Source organism: Labrus bergylta, chromosome 18 (genome assembly GCF_963930695.1).
Source record: "Labrus bergylta chromosome 18, fLabBer1.1, whole genome shotgun sequence".
Classification (NCBI taxonomy): domain Eukaryota; kingdom Metazoa; phylum Chordata; class Actinopteri; order Labriformes; family Labridae; genus Labrus; species Labrus bergylta.
In genome coordinates this window covers 6,443,023-6,466,900 of record NC_089212.1, presented here as the reverse complement: position 1 = coordinate 6,466,900, position 23,878 = coordinate 6,443,023, and the positions used below count along the sequence as shown (strand labels likewise).

Below are 23,878 nucleotides of genomic sequence, written 5' to 3'. Positions count from 1 at the left end.
AGTGTTTGCGGTGGTTCATGAGGATTCCCGGATGTAACATACAGACTCACTCATCCCTCCAGTGACACCACTCGTTTTTAAGTCCACTACTATTTTGCTGATGCCGATTCAAGTCTACAATTTACCGATTTGTATTTCGGGGTTCTGCTGCACGTCGCTCCAGAGGAAAGCGAAACGATCCCAGCAGCAGCAGGTCGACAGAGGCTTGTGTTTCACATCCTGCTTTGTGTTGCAAGCTGGTTGTTTGTGAGGTCTTCTGACAAACAGTGATGTGTTGACACAACAGGCAGCCGACGGAGAGAGAAAACCAGGTAAGTGTCGCCTGTCTCTATCTGTAACCTGCTGTTTTAATGCAGAAAGTTTGTTCATACATTACAGTTAAAGGTAAAGGTGTATGCAGGGACGAAGAACAATATACAGTACGTTATTGTATGAGCAGACACTCCTGTGAGGACAAGCTGTGCAGAAACAGGTTTGACTGTCGAGCAGAGATACCGACAAAAAAAAAACTGATAACAAAGCTAAGTAGGATAAGGAAAGCCCGACAATGTAGGCTCTGTTGTCTGCTTCGAGTATTGACAGCAATGCGTGGGCTTAAGTCGGTAAAAAGTCAATAGAGGTTAGGTGAAGTAGGTGTGGTGTACAATGGCTAAAGTGCAGTTTCTCTAGTCTTCTTAAGTCCTGTTTTATAGCCTGCAGGTAGCTCACCTGAAAGAGGAGGTCATTGCTTCAAATCGAGCTGATAAGGCGTGTGGATTATCATAAATCAGCATTTATAGATGCCTCACCCATACACCTGGCTTACCTGGAGAGACCTGCTCTGATACTGACTGGGTCTGCTTCCATGGTAGGGCAGGTGATGTGGATTTCCTTGTTGTTGACATGTTTGATGATGAAGAAATTCGCCGTTGAGACTGACTTGCTTTCAAAGAGTATAATTTTATTTAAGCAAGAAACAGAATCACTGGTCACGTCTGACCAGGAGGATCAAGAAGCCAATAATGATCTCTGTCGAACACACAGAGACAATTGCTTATATGCATCTAAACATCTGCTTTTCGTCATAAAAACATCAAGTTACACAACCATATATGGCAATACTCCTATACAATACCTCAATGTAAACATTTCACTTGAGGGGACTCCTAAATCTCCTTCAGATACTATCTCCAGGCGCGCCCATTGTAAACTTATATTATCTCTGTCCTGGTTACATCAGACACTTCACAGGTCAATAATGTACAGCGAAAACCTGTCGCCATTTGTTCACTCTTTCACTGGCATGATGGTCATCTATTCACAATACAGGGAACGTGGTTCAAGATATGGCAATATATTGAGATTCTGCAACCAAGGGAGACTGTGTTAATGAAGTTTAATCTGCAGAAGGGCAATGATTTGATTCTATTTACATTGCATCACAATGCACATGGCTTGTTTTGATCAGTAAAGACAATAAGTCAGATGAATAAGAACTACAAGGAAAAGGCCAAATCGTTCCTCTTTGACTTTAGAGCTTTTCTCGCCGGGTTTGCCTGCAGGCATCTGAAGGCTGCTCTCACAGTATCCTGGCTCGGGTCTCTGGAGATGGACTCTGATGCAGGAGGGAGACGGGGAAGCTAATTCATCATCAGACCACATAACGGTAACCACTATGTTGGCATGAGTGAAGGCCCATGGCTGTTCAAAAACTCAACTTTATTACAGTTAACAAAAGCCGTCAGCTTTGAGGAATGGTGTCTGATGGACTTGTAGCTCGGCTGCACAGCTGATCTCAACAAACATCTTTGAAAAATAAAGGGCTTCTTAAGCGATTCAGTTCTGTTCAGAAAGAGCAGCAACATCACCAACACCTCAGTACTTTGCTAAAACACGACACCTGTTGAAGGTATGAGAGGACACTAAAGTAACGATCCTGTAGTTAACAGGAAAGTGACATCATTAACTCAGCAGCTCACAAATTAGAGTCGGGGGACCTGCAGGGATCCTTGAGGGGGTTTCAGATTTCTCCTGTTATAATGTATAGTAGTAGAGTAACTCACTGTAAGCTGTTGAATCGTCCAAGAAAAAAATCGGGACGCTTTAGTGAATTGATTTTTTTTATCCCAGCGCTAACAGAAAGGGCTGGGACATTTGAAAGATCACTTCCACACAGTCTACACCTCATTAAGTGACTTTTAGATTTTTAAAAAGTCTTGTAAGTTCTTAAAAAACATTTTAAACATTTTTCTATACTTATGCTTATGTACATCTTGATTACCAGTACGGCAGTAGCTCAGTTTTTTAGGGACTTGAGTTGGGAGTCGGGGAGGTCGCAGTTTCAAAGCCTGGAATGGACTAGGTCTGGAAGTTGGCCTGGTTGCTGCAGAGGTGCCAGGCCACTTCCAGAGCTCTGCCGTGGTGCCCTTTGTCACCAAACCCCCAACAGCCCTGGCAGACTCTCTTGTGTGCGTCCACAGGTCCTGTTTGTGCAAGTGTGTGTTTCTGGCCTAGTAGCATGTCATGTAATGATTTAATGTTAACCAGAATTTCCCGTCCAGAATTTGGTAATAGTCCTGGGGCGTTGCTTCAGCAGCTGTCTCCTGATTGGCTGTAATGGCTTTTTATGCCAAGTCGACTCATTAAAAGTCTCTGCTTTGTCACTGACAGACTGAGATTGTTACTTTAAGTGTCTGACAACATTACAAAAAGGATCCCCTCAGAGAAAATCCTATATGTGAAAGAGGAATATTTTTGTAACCAGAAACACAAACAGGCATTACACCTCTCTCTCTCTTCAGACTGTCAGACTCCATTGACAAAAACAGTCATCTTACAAGAGAGGACCCAGGGTTATACAGTCAAATAGTCCTTTAAAAAGGAAAACTTCCGACCTTCAGGTCTGAGAACATGTGATACTGACTGTTTGAGGAAAGAAGACACAGACAACATATCTCTTAAGCGATCAAGCGTACAAACAGCACAGTGTTTGTGAGATCAAGCAGAGATTTACATCTTTCTGTGTACGTTTTAGAAGACTTTACAAGACGGCTTCATAAACTCTGTTTACCTCTGTCGATGTCTCCCATCATGTGGGTCATTATCTCACCCATGTGCTGAGAATAATGGTGAGCAGGTTAGGCATGTCACAGCACTCTGTGAGGATGGTACAGGAGTAGGGGGGGACGGGACGGGACTTTTAGCTTTAAGCTAACGGGGTAAAACACCACAGAGGACACTGGAAAACATGTTGTTTTAATTTGTTGGTTAGATGGTTAGATCAGATGTTACATAAGTCCCAAACAAAACAAAAACTTATGAGAGAGATCTCCGGCCTTTTCTTCCCACTTTCATATTAACTTTCAAAGATTAGCCATGATTACTTGCTGCAAATGTGTGTGTGTGTTCCTGTTGTCCACACTTCCTCTCCGCTGAGGTGGAGGTCGGGCAGGCTGTGCATGAATGAGGGCGGCGGTGGTTGAGGGACGACCCAGTCTAATAGTGTGGGACCTCCTTGTCGATATCTTGTTGAAACTGAAACCACATTGTCCTCGTTGTTGTGATAGGTTCCCAAAGTGCATGTCAGAGGGATTATGTTGCATAGCTGCACGAAAGCAGAGCTAGGGCAAAAACACTGCTCGCTTGTTATGAAGGCCCGAGCATAAAATCACTATCACTGCAAATTAGCACAATGATTTCACTATTAATATTTCATTTGTTCTGTATGATGTCTGTGGTTCCAAAAGAAAGCCCTTAACCCGTTTACTTTCAATCTTTCCTTATAGAGTTAGGAGAAAAGTAAGAGAAACTTTATTTCATTCAAGATTTCTGCATTTTGTAATTCTGCAAAAATCCAAAAACATGCATTATAGGGTGGAAGTTGTCTTGCCCAGAAACCAGAACAACAAAACCAACTAGAGAGAGAGGGAGATATCAGATCTAACACATTCTGCACATGCCCACGTGCTTTGCCAAGAGAAGATCTGATGAATGATAATAACTCTGGGTTCACTGCTGCTGTGCAGGAGCTTTAGAATAAACCTTCTGCACTCTGCCTTTATAATTGAAGGCATCGTTAGCAACCTTGGCTTGAATTGAAAGCCTTGCTACAGTGGGTCTGTAATGTGACAGGTGTCAACCACAATAACAAGTCCACAGAGAATAATTGAAAACTCTGTAGTTCCCCTCAGGTCAACATCCTCATCCGGTCAGCTTCTCTCAGCTCATTGTTTCACTATCACGGTCTAATACCTCTGAAAATCTCTGAAATGAGTTTTTAGGAAGATGATGTGAAAGTTTCGATTAACCAACTCTTAACTGCCTGATGGCATGAAATAACAGACAGTAAGTAAAGACTATCTGATGCAACTCCGGAAAACATGAGTTTAGAAAGTATTTATGGTAGCGACCTTCTTCTTGCATTGTGTCTTTTGCTGGGTTTGGTCGGCATTTAGACACTAGAGGACTGACGGACTGAAAACTAGAAACACTAATCATTTTCTTTTTTTCTGTCTGCAGGATGAGGACTTTGTGAAAGTCCGCTGTGGAGCACAGAGGGAGCAGGAAAGGGGGGGCCGGTCACTCTGCATAGATGGAGCGGCTCCACTGGGTGCAGCATCGCTGTCGGCAGCTCCTGGCGGGAGACCCGGGCCGAGGCTGGTACTCTACCGCTGATGGTCTGCCCAGCAAGAGCTTCCTGGACACCCACAGCTCGCCACAGAGAGTCGGCGGGAAGCGGAGAACGGTGTTTGCCCGCCATGGACCCCGCCAACAGGAGTACGAAGCCGTGTCCAAAAACTACAAGGGCAATGCCATCAGAACTACGAAGTACAGCTTGTTGACGTTCATCCCCATGAACCTGTTCCAGCAGTTCCACAGGTCAGATTTACACGTCTGTAGGCGACTTACAAAACACCAACTTGCTTGTTTACATCCAGGCAGTAGAGTTGGAGGAGTAGAACAAGTAACCGGAGCTACAGCACCGGCTAGTAGCAAGGTGGCTACATTACAGCTTAGACACAAAATTCAAGCAGCATTGTAGGCCTACATTAAAATGTTAACAATTCCTTTAACCAACTAGTTATTCCCATGCCGACTAGCGAGGGACACAACTTTTTTACCACCCCTAGTGGAACCAACAAAACAGGCGAAGCACACTGGTTTGATAGCGCTTAGTTTCACTTCCACAGCATCTGATGAACGTTTGTGTCGTCTAAATACCAATCTGCAGCTCTGCTCTTTCCTTTTTTTTAGGGCTGCCAACCTCTACTTCTTGTTTCTGGCGTTGCTCAACTGGGTGCCAGTCGTGGAAGCTTTCCAGAAGGAGATCACCATGATTCCTCTGCTGGTGGTTCTCACGGTTATCGCCATCAAAGACGCCCTAGAAGACTACAGGCGCTACCTGTTCGACAAGAAGGTCAACAACAATGTAGTGCGAGTTTTCTGCAGGTGAGTCCGCCGAACTTGGTTGCTGTTGCTGTGTGTGCAAAGCGTTTGTTTTTTATACACATTATGCACTTTTAATAATGACGTTGCAGCGTAACCATCTGGAATTCCTACTTGTATTAAAGGTTGTTGATTTGAGATGGGTAGTAAATAGCATGATTTCAACATTTTGCCATGTAGGGCGGCTACTGTATGGCTCAGTTGGTAGAGTAGGTTGTCTCTCATCTGGATGGTTGGGCGTTCGATCCCCAGCTCCTGCAGCCACATATGTCCTTGGGCAAGACACTTAACCCCAAGTTGGTTTGTTGGCGGCGTATGAATGTGTGTGAATGGGTTAGTTAATACTGATGGTTACTGCAGCCTCCACTCACAGTGTGGATGGGTGGAATTTGTAGGTGTGACCTGCAGTAACAAAAAAGCGCTTTGAGTAGTCAGAAGACTAGGAAAGTGCTATACAAGCTCAAGTCTATTTACCAACTGATGGTGATAAAATCTATTAGCTAACATTACCTTTCTTGCTAGACAAACAATGAAACTCCACAAGCCTTATTTAAACATAGGCTGGATGCATTTGATTATTTTCAGGTGTCTCTTTTAAAAAGGTCATTTGTATCAAATTGTCTCTGAAAGTATGTAAGTTAAAGTATGTAAGTTAGAAAGCTGAAGACTCATGCACACATTTGTACACGCTAAAGACTGAGGCTACAGCTACATGTTCCTGAGAAAAACCTGTTCTCACTAGTGGTGGGCGATATAACGATCTTAGATCGTGAAGGATTTTAACGTGCTGACGATCTGCCAAAGCAGAGACGGGCTAATGTGTTTATTCTATCAAGCTGCAGTTTATGCTCCGACACAGACACGCTGCGAATGATAATGATAATTTCAAATTGTGCATAAATATTGATCAAATCGAGGAAAAGACGTTTCTGGTGCTAAAAATGTTCTGGGTGGGAGACCTCCAGACCTCCTACAAAGATGTTTTTCAAATAGATTAAACTTGTCAGCACAGTTTTTGTGCATATAAAACATTATACAGGGAAATAAGTTTGGTTGAACTGGTCAGTAACTTATAAATTAGTCTTAAGATCACTATGAAAAAAAATAGTGATAAAATCGTGATCGTGATTTTGCGTGATATGATATTTTTCCCATATCGCCCACCTCTAGTTCTCACTGTCTTTGGGTTATAATGACTAACCTCTGTTTTGGTGTTACACCCAGGAGCTATTGTTCGACTATAAAGCCTTAATAGAATACAGGACAATTCAAACATAATGCTGCTCAGCTGTTTTTCGGCTTTTCTTTCTGTTCACTTTTGATGCTACCAAAGATGTTCATGAATAACATGTCTGGCAACTTGCAGCAGTTTTGAATGTTAGGGAACTCTGATCGCATTCAAGAGTAAAGAAAAACAAACACAAGTGAAGTGTGAGAACAGGCCCTTTTAAAAAAAAAAAAAACCATCAACAACAACATTGTAACCATGAAAGAACAAGTATTTGATTCAGATAATATGGTTTCTCCCTTAATTAGTGAGCTAGTGGACGCTTTATATTTAAGCAGTCAGTCCTCTGCTCAGTCTCTCAGCCTCGCCTTTCCCAGCATACAACACTAACGATCACACGTATCCTTCCTCTGAAATGGATCACAAGCCCAGATTCTAAGATTTCTAAAAACATCACACAATTACAACCCAACCCTAAGCCAGTGTTTGAGATGGGATTTTCAGTGACGTAGTGAATAACTGATGACAGGACATAAAGAAAAGGAGAAAGAGACAGACAACAAGTTAAGGTGTTGGCACTTCAGAGCATTTTAAACCTCCCTCTGCACCTCAACACCTGCTGCTGCTGCTCTTTCACCCTCCCCCTTCATTTGATTCCCCAATCAGTCTTCTGAGGTGGTTGTAAAATTTGAACTTTGAGTTTGTTTACACAGTCAGTCGCTTATAGAGGAGGGGCAAAGGAGGCATCCAAAGTCTGTCGGTCTGTCAGATGAAGTGACAGCATGAGTGTGGACGTAAATTTATAACAAGGTTCACAGTTGTAGGTTAAATACGGCTTCAGGAGGTAGAAATTATCAAGTGGAGCAGTGGAGCGGACTCATGTATAGCCTGGAACGTCTATCTCGTCTTCATTTGACCCGGAGACGTCTGCAGAAAAGGAGGACTGTGGTCCCTTCGTCCACTGAAGATGAGACGCTAAGAGAAGTCCTGAGGTCGTATAAAAACAACAAAATCCGAACCTCAAAGTACTCTCTCCTCTCCTTCCTGCCCAAGAATCTGTTTGAGCAGCTTCACCGATTCGCTAACATCTACTTCATCTTCCTGGCTGCGCTAAACTTTGTCCCCGTGGTGGAGGCCTTCCAGCCGGAGATCGCTCTGATTCCCATCATACTGGTGTTGTCGGTGACGGCCATCAAGGACATCTGGGAAGACTTTCGCAGGTTTAAGTTGGATAGTTTGATCAACAGGCTTCACTCCCATGTTTACAGCAGGTATGCTAAAAGTTGCTTTCAGTCTGTCTGGTGTTCCAGCAAACTAAATCTATGATGTCCTGTTCTCTTCCATCATTTTTTTTTTCTTTAAGTGACAAGAAGAGAAGTTATGATCACCAGTCTGCTCCTGTACATTTGTACAGTCTAAGAATTCTCTCAGTTCTGTCAGTCATTGCCTCAAAGTTAAGGTGTGCAGGTCTGCTGGAAGTGGTTGTAATAATTAACCACAAATTGTATTCACACTCACTCATAGCTGTCATTCAAAGCGGGTTTCTCTACGGAGATAGGAATGTAAACTGTTAGCAGGTAAACACGACCTGGAGCTCTCATTGTCACAACATTCAGAACACATGGACAGTACAGAGTCGTTCTGAGGCCAGCTGCTGCCTCCATTGTAAAAGCCTTATTAAAGGTAATGAGACTGTTTTATTACTTTGATCAGGTAATATTAATTTATCTCCTGCAGCTGTATGTTTGTTTCCTTTTAAGCCATAAAATATGAGGTGAGCGATGAAGGTCCATCATGGTATATGAGTGGGAAATATCGGTCGTCCAGCTGCTTTTTATGACTTTTGTTTTTCTTGTAGCCACTACAGGAAATTATGGATTTTTTTTTTTTATAACAAGAATCAACACAATAGACATTAACGTGGGACTATCTGTGTCACTCTTTTCCCACCATACAGCTCTAGCCAAAGCGGCAACTTCCACTGTTGAAAAATGAATCAAATGTGAGAGTGCAAAATCCTGCAGTTTGTCGAGTGTCCACTAGAGGCTGGCTGCAGAAGCACAGGAAGTCACATCCACACCCATTCAAAAAAGCCTGTTTTTACAGCAGAAATGAACATGTTTACAGCCTGGTACAAAAAACAAAATAGTTCTGATTAGCTCATGTCCTCGATCTGTGAATTTTTTGATAACTGATCCATTTTGAGTTTATGAAGTACAAGAGTTGTTCACATAAAGGCCAGTAGCTGACCTGACTGACAGACTGGCCATGTAACGATATGTCAAGAGGCTTAAAACCTGTTGTTAGGTTGACTGAAAGTTAGGCTAAGACAACATTTCCAGCATGGCGACCACCATCGATGGGACTCCAAACACCCCTGCAGGAACAGATGGGTGACATCACTCAGGTTTCGTCCATCAATATTTACAGTATAGCCATATATCAGGTGTTGGCCTCATTGTGTAATGAGTTCTCCAAATTGTTGGCCTTTCACAAAAGGACAAAGCCAGTTAAACATTTCAAACTCAGAACTATGTGAAGCGTAGTGCCCTCCTTTGTTGTGATCGCCAACAAACTTCTGCTTGTACTCGTTAACCTAAACAAGCAGAAGCAGCAGCATGCTGTACAGAAAGCTGTGGAGTGAGGGTGTTTGCTTTGTTTATGGTACAAACTGTTTTCCATGTTTCCCTCCAGCATGCCCCACATGGTGAGTTATAAACATGTAGCTGTGTCGTCAGGCTCATAGAACAGGCAGGACTCTTATTTACAATCACTGTTGTTCTTTGATACATGATTGATTCCCCAGTTGTAACAATGTACTATTAATCAAATAAGAAGAGATATCCTCTGAATATCGGCATTTCATCCATACTTACTCTTTTAAGCCATTCTTGATGAAGAAAAAATGTGCAACAATTAAAAGTACTGTTCAGTGATGGCAATAATGGTTGGTAAAATAAACCAGGCTCCATCCTCAGCCCAAGACTGTGGTACTGTGAGATGTTGAGAACATTTTGGGACAGACGTTTGCGTTGGTTGGGACGACCTTGGTGTATTTGAACAACTTCCTGGATTCGCCCCTGGCTGGGACTATGACCACTACGAATTCACATCTGTTTTTTTTTTATTGAGAGGGTTTGCACTGTGTATTCTAACGTTATTGTCTTAAGAAATATAACCCTTGGTCTATAGATAAACATTACCATCCTAAAAACTTGTTTCACATGTACCCTAATACTGACCATGACTCCATCATTTTCCTCAGACGTTTCAAATTCTTCTGTCTCTCTTCTCCATCTTCTCATCTCCAACTCACAGTAAGCAAAAGGCGTACATTCAGCGATGCTGGAAGGATGTTCATGTGGGCGACTTTGTCCGTCTGTCCTCCAATGAAATCATCCCGGCTGACATGCTGCTGCTGTACTCCTCCGATCCACGAGGGGTTTGTTACATCGAGACCTCCAACCTGGACGGAGAGACCAACCTGAAACAGAGACAGGTGGTGTCAGACCTCCCTCTCCAGGTGAGACACGAGGAGGATTCAAAGGGTTTAGGATCTTTCTTTTCTGCAATGTGTTGCCCAAAAAGCCAAACTGCATCAATTGTGTGTGCATGCGTGCATGTGTGTGTGTGTTCCAGGGAGCAGACTTGACTCTTGACAACTTCAAAAGTCGAATCGAGTGTGAGAATCCAAACAATGACCTCAACAAGTTCAGAGGTTACATGTGAGTTTTTTTTTCATCCTCCAGACATCCAACACATGTTTCTTCATGAAATCAATAGATTGGATCAATATTATCCTCTTAGTTCAGTTCTTCACTAGCTTTTTAATTGGGACTAAGTTTAGGTTTTTGTTTCACTGGTTTGAGTTTTTTTCACTTGATTGGGAAATCTTGATTGTCTCAATTTGGTTTTCAACAGAAGTCATTTTATGCAATTCACATCATTAAAAAAATAACATTTTTAAAGCTTTTATTTTATTTTTGTAAAGAAATGAACATTAAGATATTGCATAATCCATTCATGATACATTTGAAATGAAGTCATGACACACAGCAGCAAAAATCACTGAAATCATTTATTGAGACACTCCGTCACCATGCACTGGGTCAAATATTTAAAAGTCATGTAACTTCTTACATGAAGATATTTCAAACTAACCCTAACATGGTGTTGCTAGAAGATAAGATCATAACTAAACTAAACCAAAAGCTGACTCTCTAAGGGTTCCTGCACTTTGATAACAGAGCAGCTGAACATCAAACACTCTTTTTTTTTAGATTTATTTTTAGGCTTTTTGGACCTTTTTATTGGAGGGACAACACAGGGGATAGAGCCAGAAATCAGGGCGAGAGAGAGAGAGATGACATATGGGAAATGAGCCACAGGTCAGATTTGAACACGCCCGCCAACTTGGAGGACTACAGCCTCTGCGTACGGGGTCACACACACTAACCAATACGCTACCAACACTTATTCATTGTCTTCTTACATGTCAGTTTGTAAAACTAGGGTCCTGTTGTGCAGCTGACATTCATGATCATGTCGTTCCACAGGGAGCACCCCAGTGGGGTTCGTGTGGGCCTCCACAACAGCAACCTGCTGCTGAGGAGCTGCACCATCCGCAACACAGAGACGGTGGTGGGCATCGTGGTCTACGCTGGTAAGAGTGAAACCTACAAAACATCAGACATCCGTCTCTCAGGTCGTGTTGAACTTAACTTTGGCATCTTTACGTTGACTTTATATGACACTAAGCATCAGGTTGTTTTCCTCTTTAATGCAGCTCATATGGGCCTCTATGTGAGGCTCACAGTCTTACTCAGGATTAGCACTTACTCGCTCTAAACAACCAGAGATCCAGGGAAAGAGTTTCCTGTTCTGTTTATGAAGTTTGTGGTGTAAAAAACAACGTTGGTGTGTCTTTAAGAAGATCATGTTTTCAAGTCTGCTGACCACTTCTTCTTGCAGTATAAAGGTTTGTATTATGTAACTGAGCATGTGTGTGATCTGTTCCCCCTCCCGCTGTGGGACTCAGGTCATGAGACGAAAGCCATGATGAACAACAGCGGGCCGCGCTACAAACGCAGCCAGCTGGAGAAGCGTCTGAACACAGACATCCTGTGGTGCGTGCTGCTGCTCGTGGTCATGTGTCTGACTGCTGCTGTGGGTGAGGACCAACTCTGAAGCTCACTGCACAACACCGATATGAACAAATAGTCGAGTTAGGATAGTAAAAGGACTGAGAGACTACTGGAGTGTGTTTTTATTTTATGTTAACTGTTTATGTAAACAGCTCCAGACGCAACAGTAGTCACAAGTTTGCTTTTAAATGAAGAAATTTAGATTATCCAATGCCAAACCTCACTGAATCAGAAATAAGAAATGTGGCTGTGAATTCAATGCAGTACAAACATCGAGGCTCTTTCCTTTAAATTGATTCTATGACGCCTACCGTACATTTGAGAAATGATCCAATATTCAACACAAAACAAAGAAATGCTCCTTAAACGTCTACATCCGTAAATCAAGCTCATGTCCAGCTTTAATCTCAAGTTTCTCCGAGTACTGATGAGTGGTTCTGGGGACTTGTTTTTTCAGGTCATGGTCTGTGGCTGCAGAACCTCAAAGATCCGATCTTTCAGGTCGATGGACAGACGTCTCCGGCTCTGGCCGGGTTCTACGTCTTCTGGACCATGATCATTGTGCTTCAGGTAAACTGATAACCGTCCTCTTAATGAAATCACTCTAGTTTTATGGTAATCTTAATATTTACTGTAGATCCATTTTCTTAAATAGTCATTTTTCTTATCTTCTTTTTCTTAATTTCAGAATAAAATCAGAACAATTTATGTTTTATTTGTAAGGTTGATTGTTCCCTGAATTTCAATAGTTTATCGTGATTAATCACATTTTTAATATATTGCATTTCAATACTGTCATTTATATGCTTTTACTTTTAGTCTCAAGCTAAGGGTACTTTACTTCCTGTTTGGAAACAAAGCTGTTTTATTTTGGAATAATTGATTGAACTTCTTATGAAGAGTAAACAAAAACAGCCAAATGGAAAGGTACAAAAGTGTTAGGATTTGCTTCATAACTTGTATATAAAAACAGACGTATACCTTTTATCTGTAGTATCACCTCGTGCATGTTTTAAACCGTGCGTTAATGAATGTCCTGCAGGTGCTGATCCCCATCTCTCTGTACGTGTCCATTGAGATCGTTAAACTGGGTCAGATCTACTTCATCCACAACGACCTGGCTCTGTACAACGAGCAGCTGGACTCCAGGATCCAGTGCCGGGCCCTGAACATCACGGAGGACCTGGGTCGGATCCAGTACTTGTTCTCTGATAAGACGGGAACTCTGACGGAGAACAAGATGGTGTTCCGCCGCTGCAGCATCTACGGGGTCGAATACCCTCATGAGGAGAACGGTGAGGGGATAAAAGAGGATGGCCTTTCTCATCGTTGGGGTCTTGTAGACAGATTAGAAACACATATTGGTGTTGGATGTGAATCGTCTGTTTCTGTGTGTCAGCTCGGAGGCTGGAGGTGTACGAGACGGAGAAGAACGAGGCGGCCGGTCACTCGGTGACCCTGAAGTCTGGCTGCAGCAGGAAATCTCTGAGCTGTCGCTCTCTGAGCTGTAACCGCAGCTCCGTGTCTCTGCACACGCTCACCAACGAGGTGGACGAGGAGGAAGACCAACTGACCAACGACCTCCAGTGCAGAACCAGTGCCTTCTGCAGCCGCGTGGTCAGAATGACACACCAACACTACAGACACATTATTATGGTGTATAGGCCACCGGCGCCCCTTCAGCCATGATGTTTACACTCCTTCTTCTTCTTCTTGTGTGTTTCTGTGTTCAGGCGAGGGAGGTGGTACCGGACCCTGAGCTGGTGAAGAAGCTGAACTGGCTCTGCTCTCCTGTGCTGTCTCTCAGGGACGGCTCCTCAGGGACTCCATCCAGCCTGGAGCTCACCTACATCACAGACTTCTTCCTAGCTCTGGCCATGTGTAACAGCGTGGTGGTGTCCTCACCCAGCCAGCCTCGACATGTGGTGAGAACCGGGCGTCCTGATTGGCCGTTGCTTAGTTCGTTCGTTCGTCTGCTTTGTGTTGTAGTGATGGTTAGTTTCATCAAGGTAATAACTGAGGCCGAGAACATCTCAGAGCAGACTAGGATCTTTACGGGTAAACCTTCAGGTCCTTTAGGTTTTTTCTGCCTGGTTGAGGACTTCAGCAGTCAGTGCGAACACATCACAAACCCATTAACTAAAGTAGAAGTAGATTTATAAGGAGGGGGAAGACATACTGCTTATAATCAAAGTGTAGTCAAACCTCTTCCATTTTTACTCAGCTTTTGTCCTTACAAAAAAACCTCACCCTGATTTCCTTCTCCCCCCCCCCCCCTGCAGGTTCCTGAAGCACGAACGCCTCTGAAGTCTCTGGAGGAAATCAAGCTGATGTTCCAGCGCTTCAGCTTCTCTCCTTTCTCCACCTTCTCCCCTCCACAGATCAGAGGCAGCCCCCACAGCTTCACCAGCAGGCTTTTCACCCGCGGGAAGAACGGCTCCTTCACCCTCCCTGCGACCCCCGAGAGCGCCGTCAAGAGCCCAGAAAAGCAGCAGGAGACCTCCAACCTGTGGACCGACCTGGATCTATCCTCCGGGGTCGACAGAGAAGACGCCGCACAGGTGGAGGAGAGGGAGGATGACATCACTAGCCCTGATGGGAGGGACCCGAGCCGAGACATGGACTCTGATGACGAGCTGCTGTACGAGGCGGAGAGTCCAGACGAGGCGGCTCTGGTCCACGCGGCGCAGGCGTACCACTGCACCCTAAGGGGCCGCTCTGCAGAGAACCTGCTCGTGGATCTGCCGGGAATCGGCTCTCTGGCGGTCCAGCTGCTCCACATCCTGCCGTTTGACGCCAACAGGAAGAGGATGTCTGTGGTGATCCGCCACCCGCTCACAGGACAGGTGGTGGTCTACACAAAGGGGGCGGACTCGGTCATCATGGACCTGACGGAGATGCCCAAAGGTGATCTACTAAAGGAATACTAAAGAAAAAGTTATAGTCTTGACTGAAGATTCATTTTTCTCCTGTCGACATATCGTGACAATGCTTCTTTGTGTTGTGTTCAGGTGCAGAGCGGGCTCAGGAAATCTACGGTCACATCAGAGAACAAACCCAGAAACACTTAGACAGCTACGCCCGAGACGGCCTGCGCACGCTCTGCATCGCTAAGAAGGTCAGCGTTATGAAATACTCACATTTAAACCAGTCTACACATTTGATAACGGAACATAAAAAATAAATAATAAAAAGACAGTTGATGCCTGAAGAGATGTTCTCCTTGAGATCTAATGTCCATATAGAAATGTCTAATAGAAAATCTCTCGATGATACCAGCATCCTCCTCCCAGTAAATGTAGCTCATCCCTTCACTTCCCCAAAGATAACAGGTCAAATGTTTTATTGACTCCATCTACTGAACCACTTCTTTGTCCTTTTTTTTTGCAAGCAGCAAAAAGTATTTTATACCAATGAGAGTTTTGTTTAATAATGAAATCCTCTCATTTTACCCATTTAGACTTTTTTTCATGGAGATGCCCCTGCTTTTCTTATCAATATAGTCGTAGCAATATTTCCTCTACAGTTCATTTGGAGGCTGGTCCGCCACCCCAACGCAACCTCAAACCACTCGAAAAGAAGGGCACAAAATACGTGTGCACTCGTTCTGTTTCAACAGAGGATGAACATCTTTGAAGCCTTTTTCTGTCCTGAGAAATGTCTCCGCTATGCTAGCGTGTTCCTGCAGAGGGCTAGTTACCGTGTCTGACATAATCATAGTGACTGCCAAATGTCATTTAAGGTTTATCTCAGCACCAGGATATGAATTTTAGCTGAGCTTCTTACCAAAAAGCTTCAGGACCACCACCCTTAGAAGAAAAAACTAGGAGAAACCATGCATGTGTGTGTGATGTGTAATGTGATTTGTTTTTATGTATCAGGTTCTGGAGGAGGAGGAGTACGAGGTGTGGCTGAAGAGACAGCTGCTGGCAGAGAGCAGCATCGAGAACAGAGAGGAGCTGCTGCTGGAGTCGGCTCAGAGGCTGGAGACCGACCTCACGCTGCTGGGTAAAGAGAACTCGCTCGCACACACAAAGCACTCCTGCATCACGGCAGCATGTCAACGTGTGTCTCTTTCTGTGTGTGTGTTTAAGGTACCACGGGGATTCTGGACCGACTGCAGGAGGAGGTCCCGGAGACCATCGAGGCTCTTCAGAGGGCCGGGATCAAAGTCTGGGTCCTCACAGGGGACAAGAAGGAGACGGCCATCAACATCGCCTACGCCTGCAAACTCCTCCGCCCCAACGACCAGCTGCTGACCGCCAGCTGTGGAAGCAAGGTCAGTGCACCTGTTTATGTTTATCTCATATGTTTATGCAGATTGTTACATTTTTCATTACTGCACTCATTCTGCACGGAGGGCCTGATTGACAAAAGAATTGCATCGCTTCTGCACCTGCTCAACCTGTGTGTGACACTATCTAATTCACAAAGCACACACAAAGGGTTTAGTGCACCTCTAAGTGCTGCAGAGCCAAAAGCACCTCTGGAGAACTGACTTCATGGATTTCCTCTCCATCAGGATGCGTGTGCGGCTCTACTACAGGAGCTCAGACTGGAAGTGCAGTGCGGTGAAGTCGGCGCGACTGAAGCGGCAGAAGCAGGGAATCATGAGAGTTCCTCGTCGGACAGCGGGACAGGTTTCGTCCTGGTTACAGACGGCCGTACGCTGGACTGGGCCCTGCAGGAGGAGCTGAAGAGCGACTTCGTGGAGCTGAGCTGCAGGTGTAAGGCGGTGATCTGCTGCAGGTCCACACCGCTGCAGAAGAGCCAGGTGGTACAGCTGGTCCGCGACCAGCTGGGCGTCATGACCCTGGCTGTGGGTGAGGACTCAGGACTTTTTGATACAGAATATAAAAAAAAAAAAAAAGAAAGATCTTTAGAAACTTTGTTTTGATTTCTACAAGAACATTATCCCAACATATTTTCTGAAACTGTTGCTGCAGAAACCCGGACACATTATCAGGTTGTGTTCCCTCCCTGGTGATCTTCATTTTGTGGTTTGGATAGTCCTGTTTTAAAATGATTTAAAATAAAAACCATAATGGCTGGAGCATAACCTTAAAACGTACATAACCTTCATGATCCCTAGATTTTAGGGATAAGAATTTGAATGTGCTCCAAACATCACAAAATGCAAAAAAAAACAAAAACATAAAAAGCACTTTACTATCGCAAATGAAACTATCAAAACACCTTTTGCAGTCTGCACAGAAAAATGTGCACATCTCATGCACTATAAAACATGTCTGTTTGTCATCTGTAGTTACAGATTTTTAGTTCATGTTCATGCACATTCAGTATTGTTACACACAACATGTAGGTGTATGTGTTACCTAAACATGGAGGACAATTAGAAAATCTGCTTTGTTTTTGTTCCTGCAGGAGATGGAGCGAATGATGTGAGCATGATCCAGGTGGCTGACGTGGGCATCGGGATATCTGGTCAGGAGGGGATGCAGGTAATGGAAACTATATTCACCCTGACAGAACACCCTCATAGTTCTGTTCAGCTGCCACAATAGAATGAAAGACCATTTTGTGGGCTCTAAATAATTAAAAAAATTTTAAATTATCAATACTTATTTATTCCCTGTGCACATGACTAAAATATTTATCCTTGATTTTGAAAATGTTCCCCTCTGTTCATCGCCCCTCAGGCTGTGATGTCCAGCGACTTTGCCATCTCCAGATTCAAGCACCTCAGTAAGCTGCTGCTGGTCCACGGCCGCTGGTGTTACTCTCGTCTGGCAAACATGATCCTCTACTTCATCTACAAGAATGTGGTGAGAAGTCCAAAATGTCTCTTTAAAAAAGCCTGACTGATAGTTCATTGGAGTGCAAAAGACAATCAACAAATCAGTAGAGAAACACGTGCATTCAGTCGTCAAATGATCCTTCATCCTGGTTTTTTAAATCTTCCAAGCCGACTAAATGTTCAAGGTGACTCGGGAACTCAGACCAAGATGGCGGAGCAAACACATGGAAAGCACACACACCAAAGACAGAGCGAGTTCCTGAAAGGACATTAAGAGTTCACACTGGTGTCTTTGTGTGTGTGTGTGGTTGCAGATGTATGTGAACCTGCTGTTCTGGTATCAGTTCTTCTGCGGCTTCTCGGGGAGCGTCATGACAAACTCGTGGGTGCTCATCTTCTTCAACCTACTCTTCACCTCCGTTCCTCCCATCATCTACGGCATCCTGGACAGAGACACACCTGCCGACTCTCTGATGGAGCTGCCCGAGCTCTACCAGGACACACAGTCCTCCAAGGTAACCGCACACACACACACACAAGACACACACACAAATCAGCTGTTTAAAACTGCTGCTGCTGGGTTGTCGTAAATTAACTGTACTGGACAAAAACAAGCAGTGTTGCTGATGACACCATGTTTAAAAAGACTAACGGATGAGTCCGATCCACCTGCAGGTTTATGTTCCCTCCATGTTCTGGATCACAGTCCTGGATGCTTTTTATCAAAGCCTCGTCTGCTTCTTTGTGCCTTATTTTGTAAGTACACTGCGTTAAGTAGTTTCTGTTGTATCAGCAGTTCTTTCATTTTCTGTTTTTGTTCTGTTTTTTTGTTTATTTTCACTTCATTGGTCTTAAATTTAGCTCTTTTTTCTCAGGCCTTTGCAGGATCAGACGTGGGGGATCTGACCTTAGGGTCTCCGATCAACGCCTCGGCGCTCCTCATCGTCCTGCTGCACCAAGTTATCGAGAGTCACACTCTGGTCAGACACACAGCTATTAAAGATCACAGTTTTTTTTATCTGGATTGTAGCTCCTTTGTAGTTTGCAGCCTGTGTGTTCATGTCATGCGGTTTAATCCCTCCGTGCTGTCTTGCAGACGTGGATCCACATGCTGGTGCTGGTGTTCAGTGCTGGGTTCTACTTTGGCTTCGTGATATTCTTCAGTTTGATCTGTGTGACTTGCAGTCCCCCCACCAACCCTCTGGGGGTGGAGACACTCCAGATGTCCCAGCCTCATTTCTACATCGTGTGTGCTCTCACTACTGTGACGGCTCTGTTACCCAGGTACACACACACACACACACACACACACACACACACACACACACACACACACACACACACACACACACACACACACACACACACACACACACACACTAATATGCTGTGGTAAATGAAACAGCAATAATTATAAACACAAACACACTGAGTCTGACTCTAGTCTAGAGAGCAGCTGTTTTATGTTTTCTTAATTACAACATCTTTCTTCTTTACCTTCAGCATCCAAAAGTCTAACATGACCTTTCTCTTATTCTTATACTTTTGATCAAGATTAAAGGTTTGCTATTTTCAGATATGAACCCTCATCCTGTGGTGGCTGGGAAGTGCAAAACAAAATTACAAAGTGTGAAACACTTCTACAAAGCTTGAGACAAATTTAGATTTTGAAAAACATTTTAAATTTTATAAAACAAAATAAAAAATAAGAATAAAAACTTTTACCAAGGACAAATCAAGATGTGACTTTTACAAGTTGCAGAACACTTTTACTATTCCCAAAACAAATTAACAAACGACAGAATCTTGACTGAAAGGGAATGAACCCAAATGCAGGAAGTGACCCAGAAGTGCGTATCTGGTCCTTCAGTCTCATCAGTGTCCTTTAAAAGTTTGAGAGACCGTCAACACAAAAAGCAAAACTGACTAATCTGGCTCAAATGAGTTCCACATAATGGGCAAAAAATCTTTCTGTCACCACGAACTATCTTATGTGCAGCATTATAACAAGCAGGTAAAAAATGACTAGCTGTAGGTTTTTTTTTTTTTTCTTTAACCACTGTTTTCCTGTTGGGTGTTAAAAGTACGATCATTCCCATCATCACTCTGCGATCGTTGATGTCCTTTCAAGTCAACTATTGGCTGATCTGTGATCATGTTTCTAAATCTCTGTATCGTGCGTGATCTCCTCTGCAGGCTGTTGTTTCGAGTTCTACACAACACCTTCCACTCCTCTGCCGCTCTGAAATCAACTCAGACGGACAAAGTGAATTCAGAGAAGTACCACAGGAGGATGCAGCGGTGGAACAGGAAACACCCCTCGGCCAAAAGAGTGCCAGTATGTGTGGATAACCCCGACCTGGAGCCAAACGCAGCCTCGGTTGTTTCCTGACCTCCACCAGCACACAAACACATACAGACTCACAAACAGAGCTGCATCCCTGCTGGTCTCGTCACTGTGGGATGTGATATTTATTTCCTCTGCTGAAGCACTGATCGTTTTACAACAAGAACGCTGTGTGAGTCCGATCTGCTTTAATGAAGAACACGTTTTAAACCTCACTCAGCCTGCATGCGAACAGTAGCTGTCAAACACATTATTCAGAGTCACACTGTTGTGACAGAGGATATAAAATCATCCGCTTATTCAGCTTGTTGCATGAATGAAAGAGAGCGGCATCTACCGGCCTTCAGTTTGTTCTTTCTTGAACACTGTGAACCAATGAGACTCGATGTAGAATGAAATCTGTTGATTCACAATTAAAGCTTTGTCCACACTGTAGGTTAAAGTGACCTAAAAAGCACTAAAAAGGTAACCGCAAAAATCAGAACCTTGGTTCTTCTGCTCCCTGGGTTAGGGGTTAGGGTTATCATAGTTCCCTTTTCTTTTTGCCAAATAGACTCCTGCGTGTACACTAGTTCATGTTCATTAGTTTATTATCAGAATTCCACAGGTGTAATATAATGATGTTCTTAAATGGCAGGGACAGATAACTCAATCTCACCTCTGACTTTAAATTGAGTGTTAAAGCTTTTACAACATTAACATATCACATTTACAAAGATAATCTATAAAAAAAAATAATACACCACATGCCAAGCCAATGATAAGTAATGTTTTGAACTTCCTGTCTCCTATGAAGAGCTTTTATCTTTCCCCCGGAAAAACAGTGAATTCATTAAAGGTCACATATTATTCAAAATACTCTTCACCATGTTTTTCTGACACTAACATGTGTCCCTAGTCTGTCTTCAAACCCCCCCAATGATGAGAAAAGTCCATCCTCTCCGTCTTTTGCCTGCTCCACTGTTCAGAAAATGTGTACTCAAACAGGCCGTTTGGAGAGTTTGCCTTCATGACATCACAAAGGGCAGTAACCCCTCCCCCAGGTGGGTGACACTCCCACAGCTAGGTGTTTGTTCTGCCCTCTGAGTCTGCCTTCTCACTGTAAACAATAGGACATGGAGCGAGAAAGCCAGAGACAACCAAGCCCTTCCAGAGAGGGGGCGTGGTCAGACACAGCTCATTTACTTATTTAAAGGTACAGACACAGAAACAGCCTGTTCTGAGCAGGGCTGAAATAGAGGGGTTTATAGACATGATCAAATACAGGATCAGAGTGGATTTAGAACAAGAAACTTCACACACATGTTTTGGGGAGCGCTGAGAATTATTTAAACTGGTTGAAAAGGAGGATAATATGTGACCTTTAAACTGACAGAGATTACCCTGAAGCCTAAACTTAACACAACATTTCTTTCAGTTTGTGCATCCCTGAGAGAGATGTCTCTGATACAGGAATTATAAAGAAAATGTTGAATACCATAACATTGTCAGAAATTTCAGATGATATGCAGCTTGTGAAAACTGTTCCAATATTTACCTTAATAACTACTGGAGCAAGAATCTGCACAATGTGTTCCCACAATCATGTTTCCCATCAGAGTGAAAAGATGAAGAACCTGCTGCTTGTCTCTTAAAGGGGCGGGTCATCAGATAGTGGCTCTGCTGGCACGCTCTGGAGACGGACTGCAGTGCTCACTGTTGAAACAGGAGCATTGACTAGAGTGGCAGTGAACAGCAGCGTAAAGCGCAACGATGATGAGTATGTGGAAATTGGCAGTTAGATTTTAAAAATGCTGCTCGACTGAATGCAAAAAAACAAAGCTTACAGTGTGGATGAAGCCAAACAGGTTTCCTTGAAGCAGAGAGGGCTTTTTCTCCCAACACAACACTTATTTGTACATGATCAGTAAGCAATAATCTGAATATTTATAAAGAGCCACAGCAGTACCTGTAGCTCTGCTGAGTCAGGATCATCCTGGTCTCATTAGCTCCATGTTTCCACTGTTTATGAGCCTTTATCACTGACATGTTTTTAATGTGTGTTGATGCTCGCTGTGTTTACAGTCCTCTGAGCTGAGGACAGTGTATGAACACAGAACTAAAACAGCCGCCTGTTTTTGTTTACCTGATCAGCTGTTTTGCTCAGACTACGTCAGCTGCTGGTGGACGAACGATTTAATCGCTGAGTCATACTGACTCCTTTTTCATCTGTTTTATTTATTTGCTGTAATCGACATTTTAAAAAGGCTGTTTACATCTGTGCATGAGGGATGTGACATGAGAGGCTGAATGTGAGCTGTTTGTAATGTCCGCCTCTTTAATGAACACCTGTACATTAAACTGACCGATCACATGAACATGCACCTGAAGCCTTAAAGCAATACTCCAGATGTTCACTGTCAGGACAGGCCTTAAAAACCAAAGTGCAGTCACTGAGAGGATTTTTATATTCAATAATTTCTGTATTTTTTGTTGTATCATGAAAACTTCTGTTTCTTTGTACAATTAAAGACAAAGCAATAAACAGACTGTTTGAATCTTGTTGTTGTCTGAGCTCAGTAGTTGCTATACATTCACTGAACAAATTATCAAGTAGATTATTCTCTCCTTTTCTCATCTGTTTCATATCCTGCCTATCGATTGTTTTATCGTTCTCACAGTTTATCCATCTACCTATCCGCCCCTTAACAAAGTTACTTTGATATTAAGAATCTCTTTTCCAAGGCAGACATGGCAAAGACAGTCAGCAGTCAAAACACAAAGTTACAGATAGAGACACAAGGGGAGACAAAGTACAACTTAAAAAACATCAAATGTTGCATTTAAAGAGAACCTTCTATGATTCAAATATGGGAGTCAGTAGTTCAAGCAGTCGAGCTAAAAGCATCGACGTCCTGTAGAATCTGATTGCCTTTGGTTTTGGTTTTAACTGTGAAACTCGTATTACATTTTTCGAGTCGACTGTTATCAAAAAAGAAAATTTAACCAATTTCATTTTCATTTCTAAAGCATTATTGGCACGAAAGTTTCAGGAAAATGTTTCCAAATACAAGTGCAAAGTGAAGAATTACCTCATGTTTGCCCTGTTGTCATGGAGACGCATAACAACTGTACAAAGTTCATCCTCTGATGGTGACTCCCTGCAGGACTGTTTTTCAGTAAGGTAACTGTTTGACTTCCTCTGGAATGTTGAATAAATTCAGACCTGACATGAAGCTGAACTTGCCTGAAGGTAAAGCACTCTGATATTACTGAGTCTGACTCACTCAACAGCTCTTACAGTGCGGACTTTCTCTACGGAGGGTCTGACTCAAACTGGCAGATTTCACTTTGTTTATTTTCTCCAAACTTCCAGTTGTAGGCTCAGTGTGCAGAGATCATTTTGTGTTGTTTCTACTGAGTGATGAGACACACACCCTGGGTGAAGTCAGGATTGCTTATTAAGACTATTATTAATACAGTTTAATTGGCATCGAAAAAACACTTGAGATTGTCTGAACACATCATTAAACAACCTCATGGAAAAAGTATTTGTTTAATTCTGCATCATTACAGAGTCTCTGTGGTGATTCTTGAGTCTGTTGGGGCCTCGGGCAAACAGCAGTTTGTTTTGGTTTCATGCTGGTGATCTACTGGTGATCTACTGGATCAAAAAATCCCCCACAAATCACAAGACAGAAAGCGGGATATATTGGGATGAATTTAATTGGATCGTTATCTTTGACTTGGGTTTTTGATTGGTCAAAAATTTGTAATTGCCACTTTGTGCAGGATGAGTCACCAGACATTTGAAATGTTTTACAGGACGAGAAAATACATTAATGATGCAAAAATACTCAGATAATTCTTATATTCAGATAAATGAATATTCAACACATAGACACTTTTTCATTTCATGGGGACTTTAAGAAACTATAAAGTTATGACATCATGATCAAAACATGTGGTGATTGGTTTGGTTTCATAAAATCAGAGGG

At 43.1% G+C, this 23,878-nt stretch overlaps 1 protein-coding gene across 2 annotated transcripts; it reads left to right on the top strand.

Annotated features, from left to right (window-relative positions):
• The first annotated feature begins 166 nt into the window (after nucleotides 1–166).
• atp10d (ATPase phospholipid transporting 10D) lies at nucleotides 167–22,442 on the top strand. Of its 2 annotated transcripts, XM_065966516.1 has the most exons (23): nucleotides 167–311; nucleotides 4,498–4,857; nucleotides 5,233–5,427; nucleotides 9,971–10,175; nucleotides 10,292–10,377; nucleotides 11,209–11,315; nucleotides 11,691–11,822; nucleotides 12,254–12,366; nucleotides 12,839–13,091; nucleotides 13,196–13,413; nucleotides 13,530–13,721; nucleotides 14,079–14,703; nucleotides 14,808–14,914; nucleotides 15,678–15,804; nucleotides 15,891–16,075; nucleotides 16,319–16,619; nucleotides 17,182–17,258; nucleotides 17,457–17,582; nucleotides 17,869–18,069; nucleotides 18,230–18,310; nucleotides 18,430–18,534; nucleotides 18,651–18,838; nucleotides 19,751–22,442. In XM_065966516.1, the coding sequence occupies exons 2-23, from the start codon at nucleotides 4,571–4,573 to the stop codon at nucleotides 19,944–19,946; spliced, it is 4,107 nt and encodes a 1,368-aa protein (XP_065822588.1). In that variant the 5' UTR covers nucleotides 167–311; nucleotides 4,498–4,570; the 3' UTR covers nucleotides 19,947–22,442. The 2 variants fall into 2 exon arrangements, with proteins under 2 accessions (XP_065822588.1, XP_020496907.2); XM_020641251.3 differs by lacking the exons at nucleotides 167–311; nucleotides 4,498–4,857; nucleotides 5,233–5,427 and adding an exon at nucleotides 7,391–7,923.
• The last annotated feature ends 1,436 nt before the right edge of the window (nucleotides 22,443–23,878 follow it).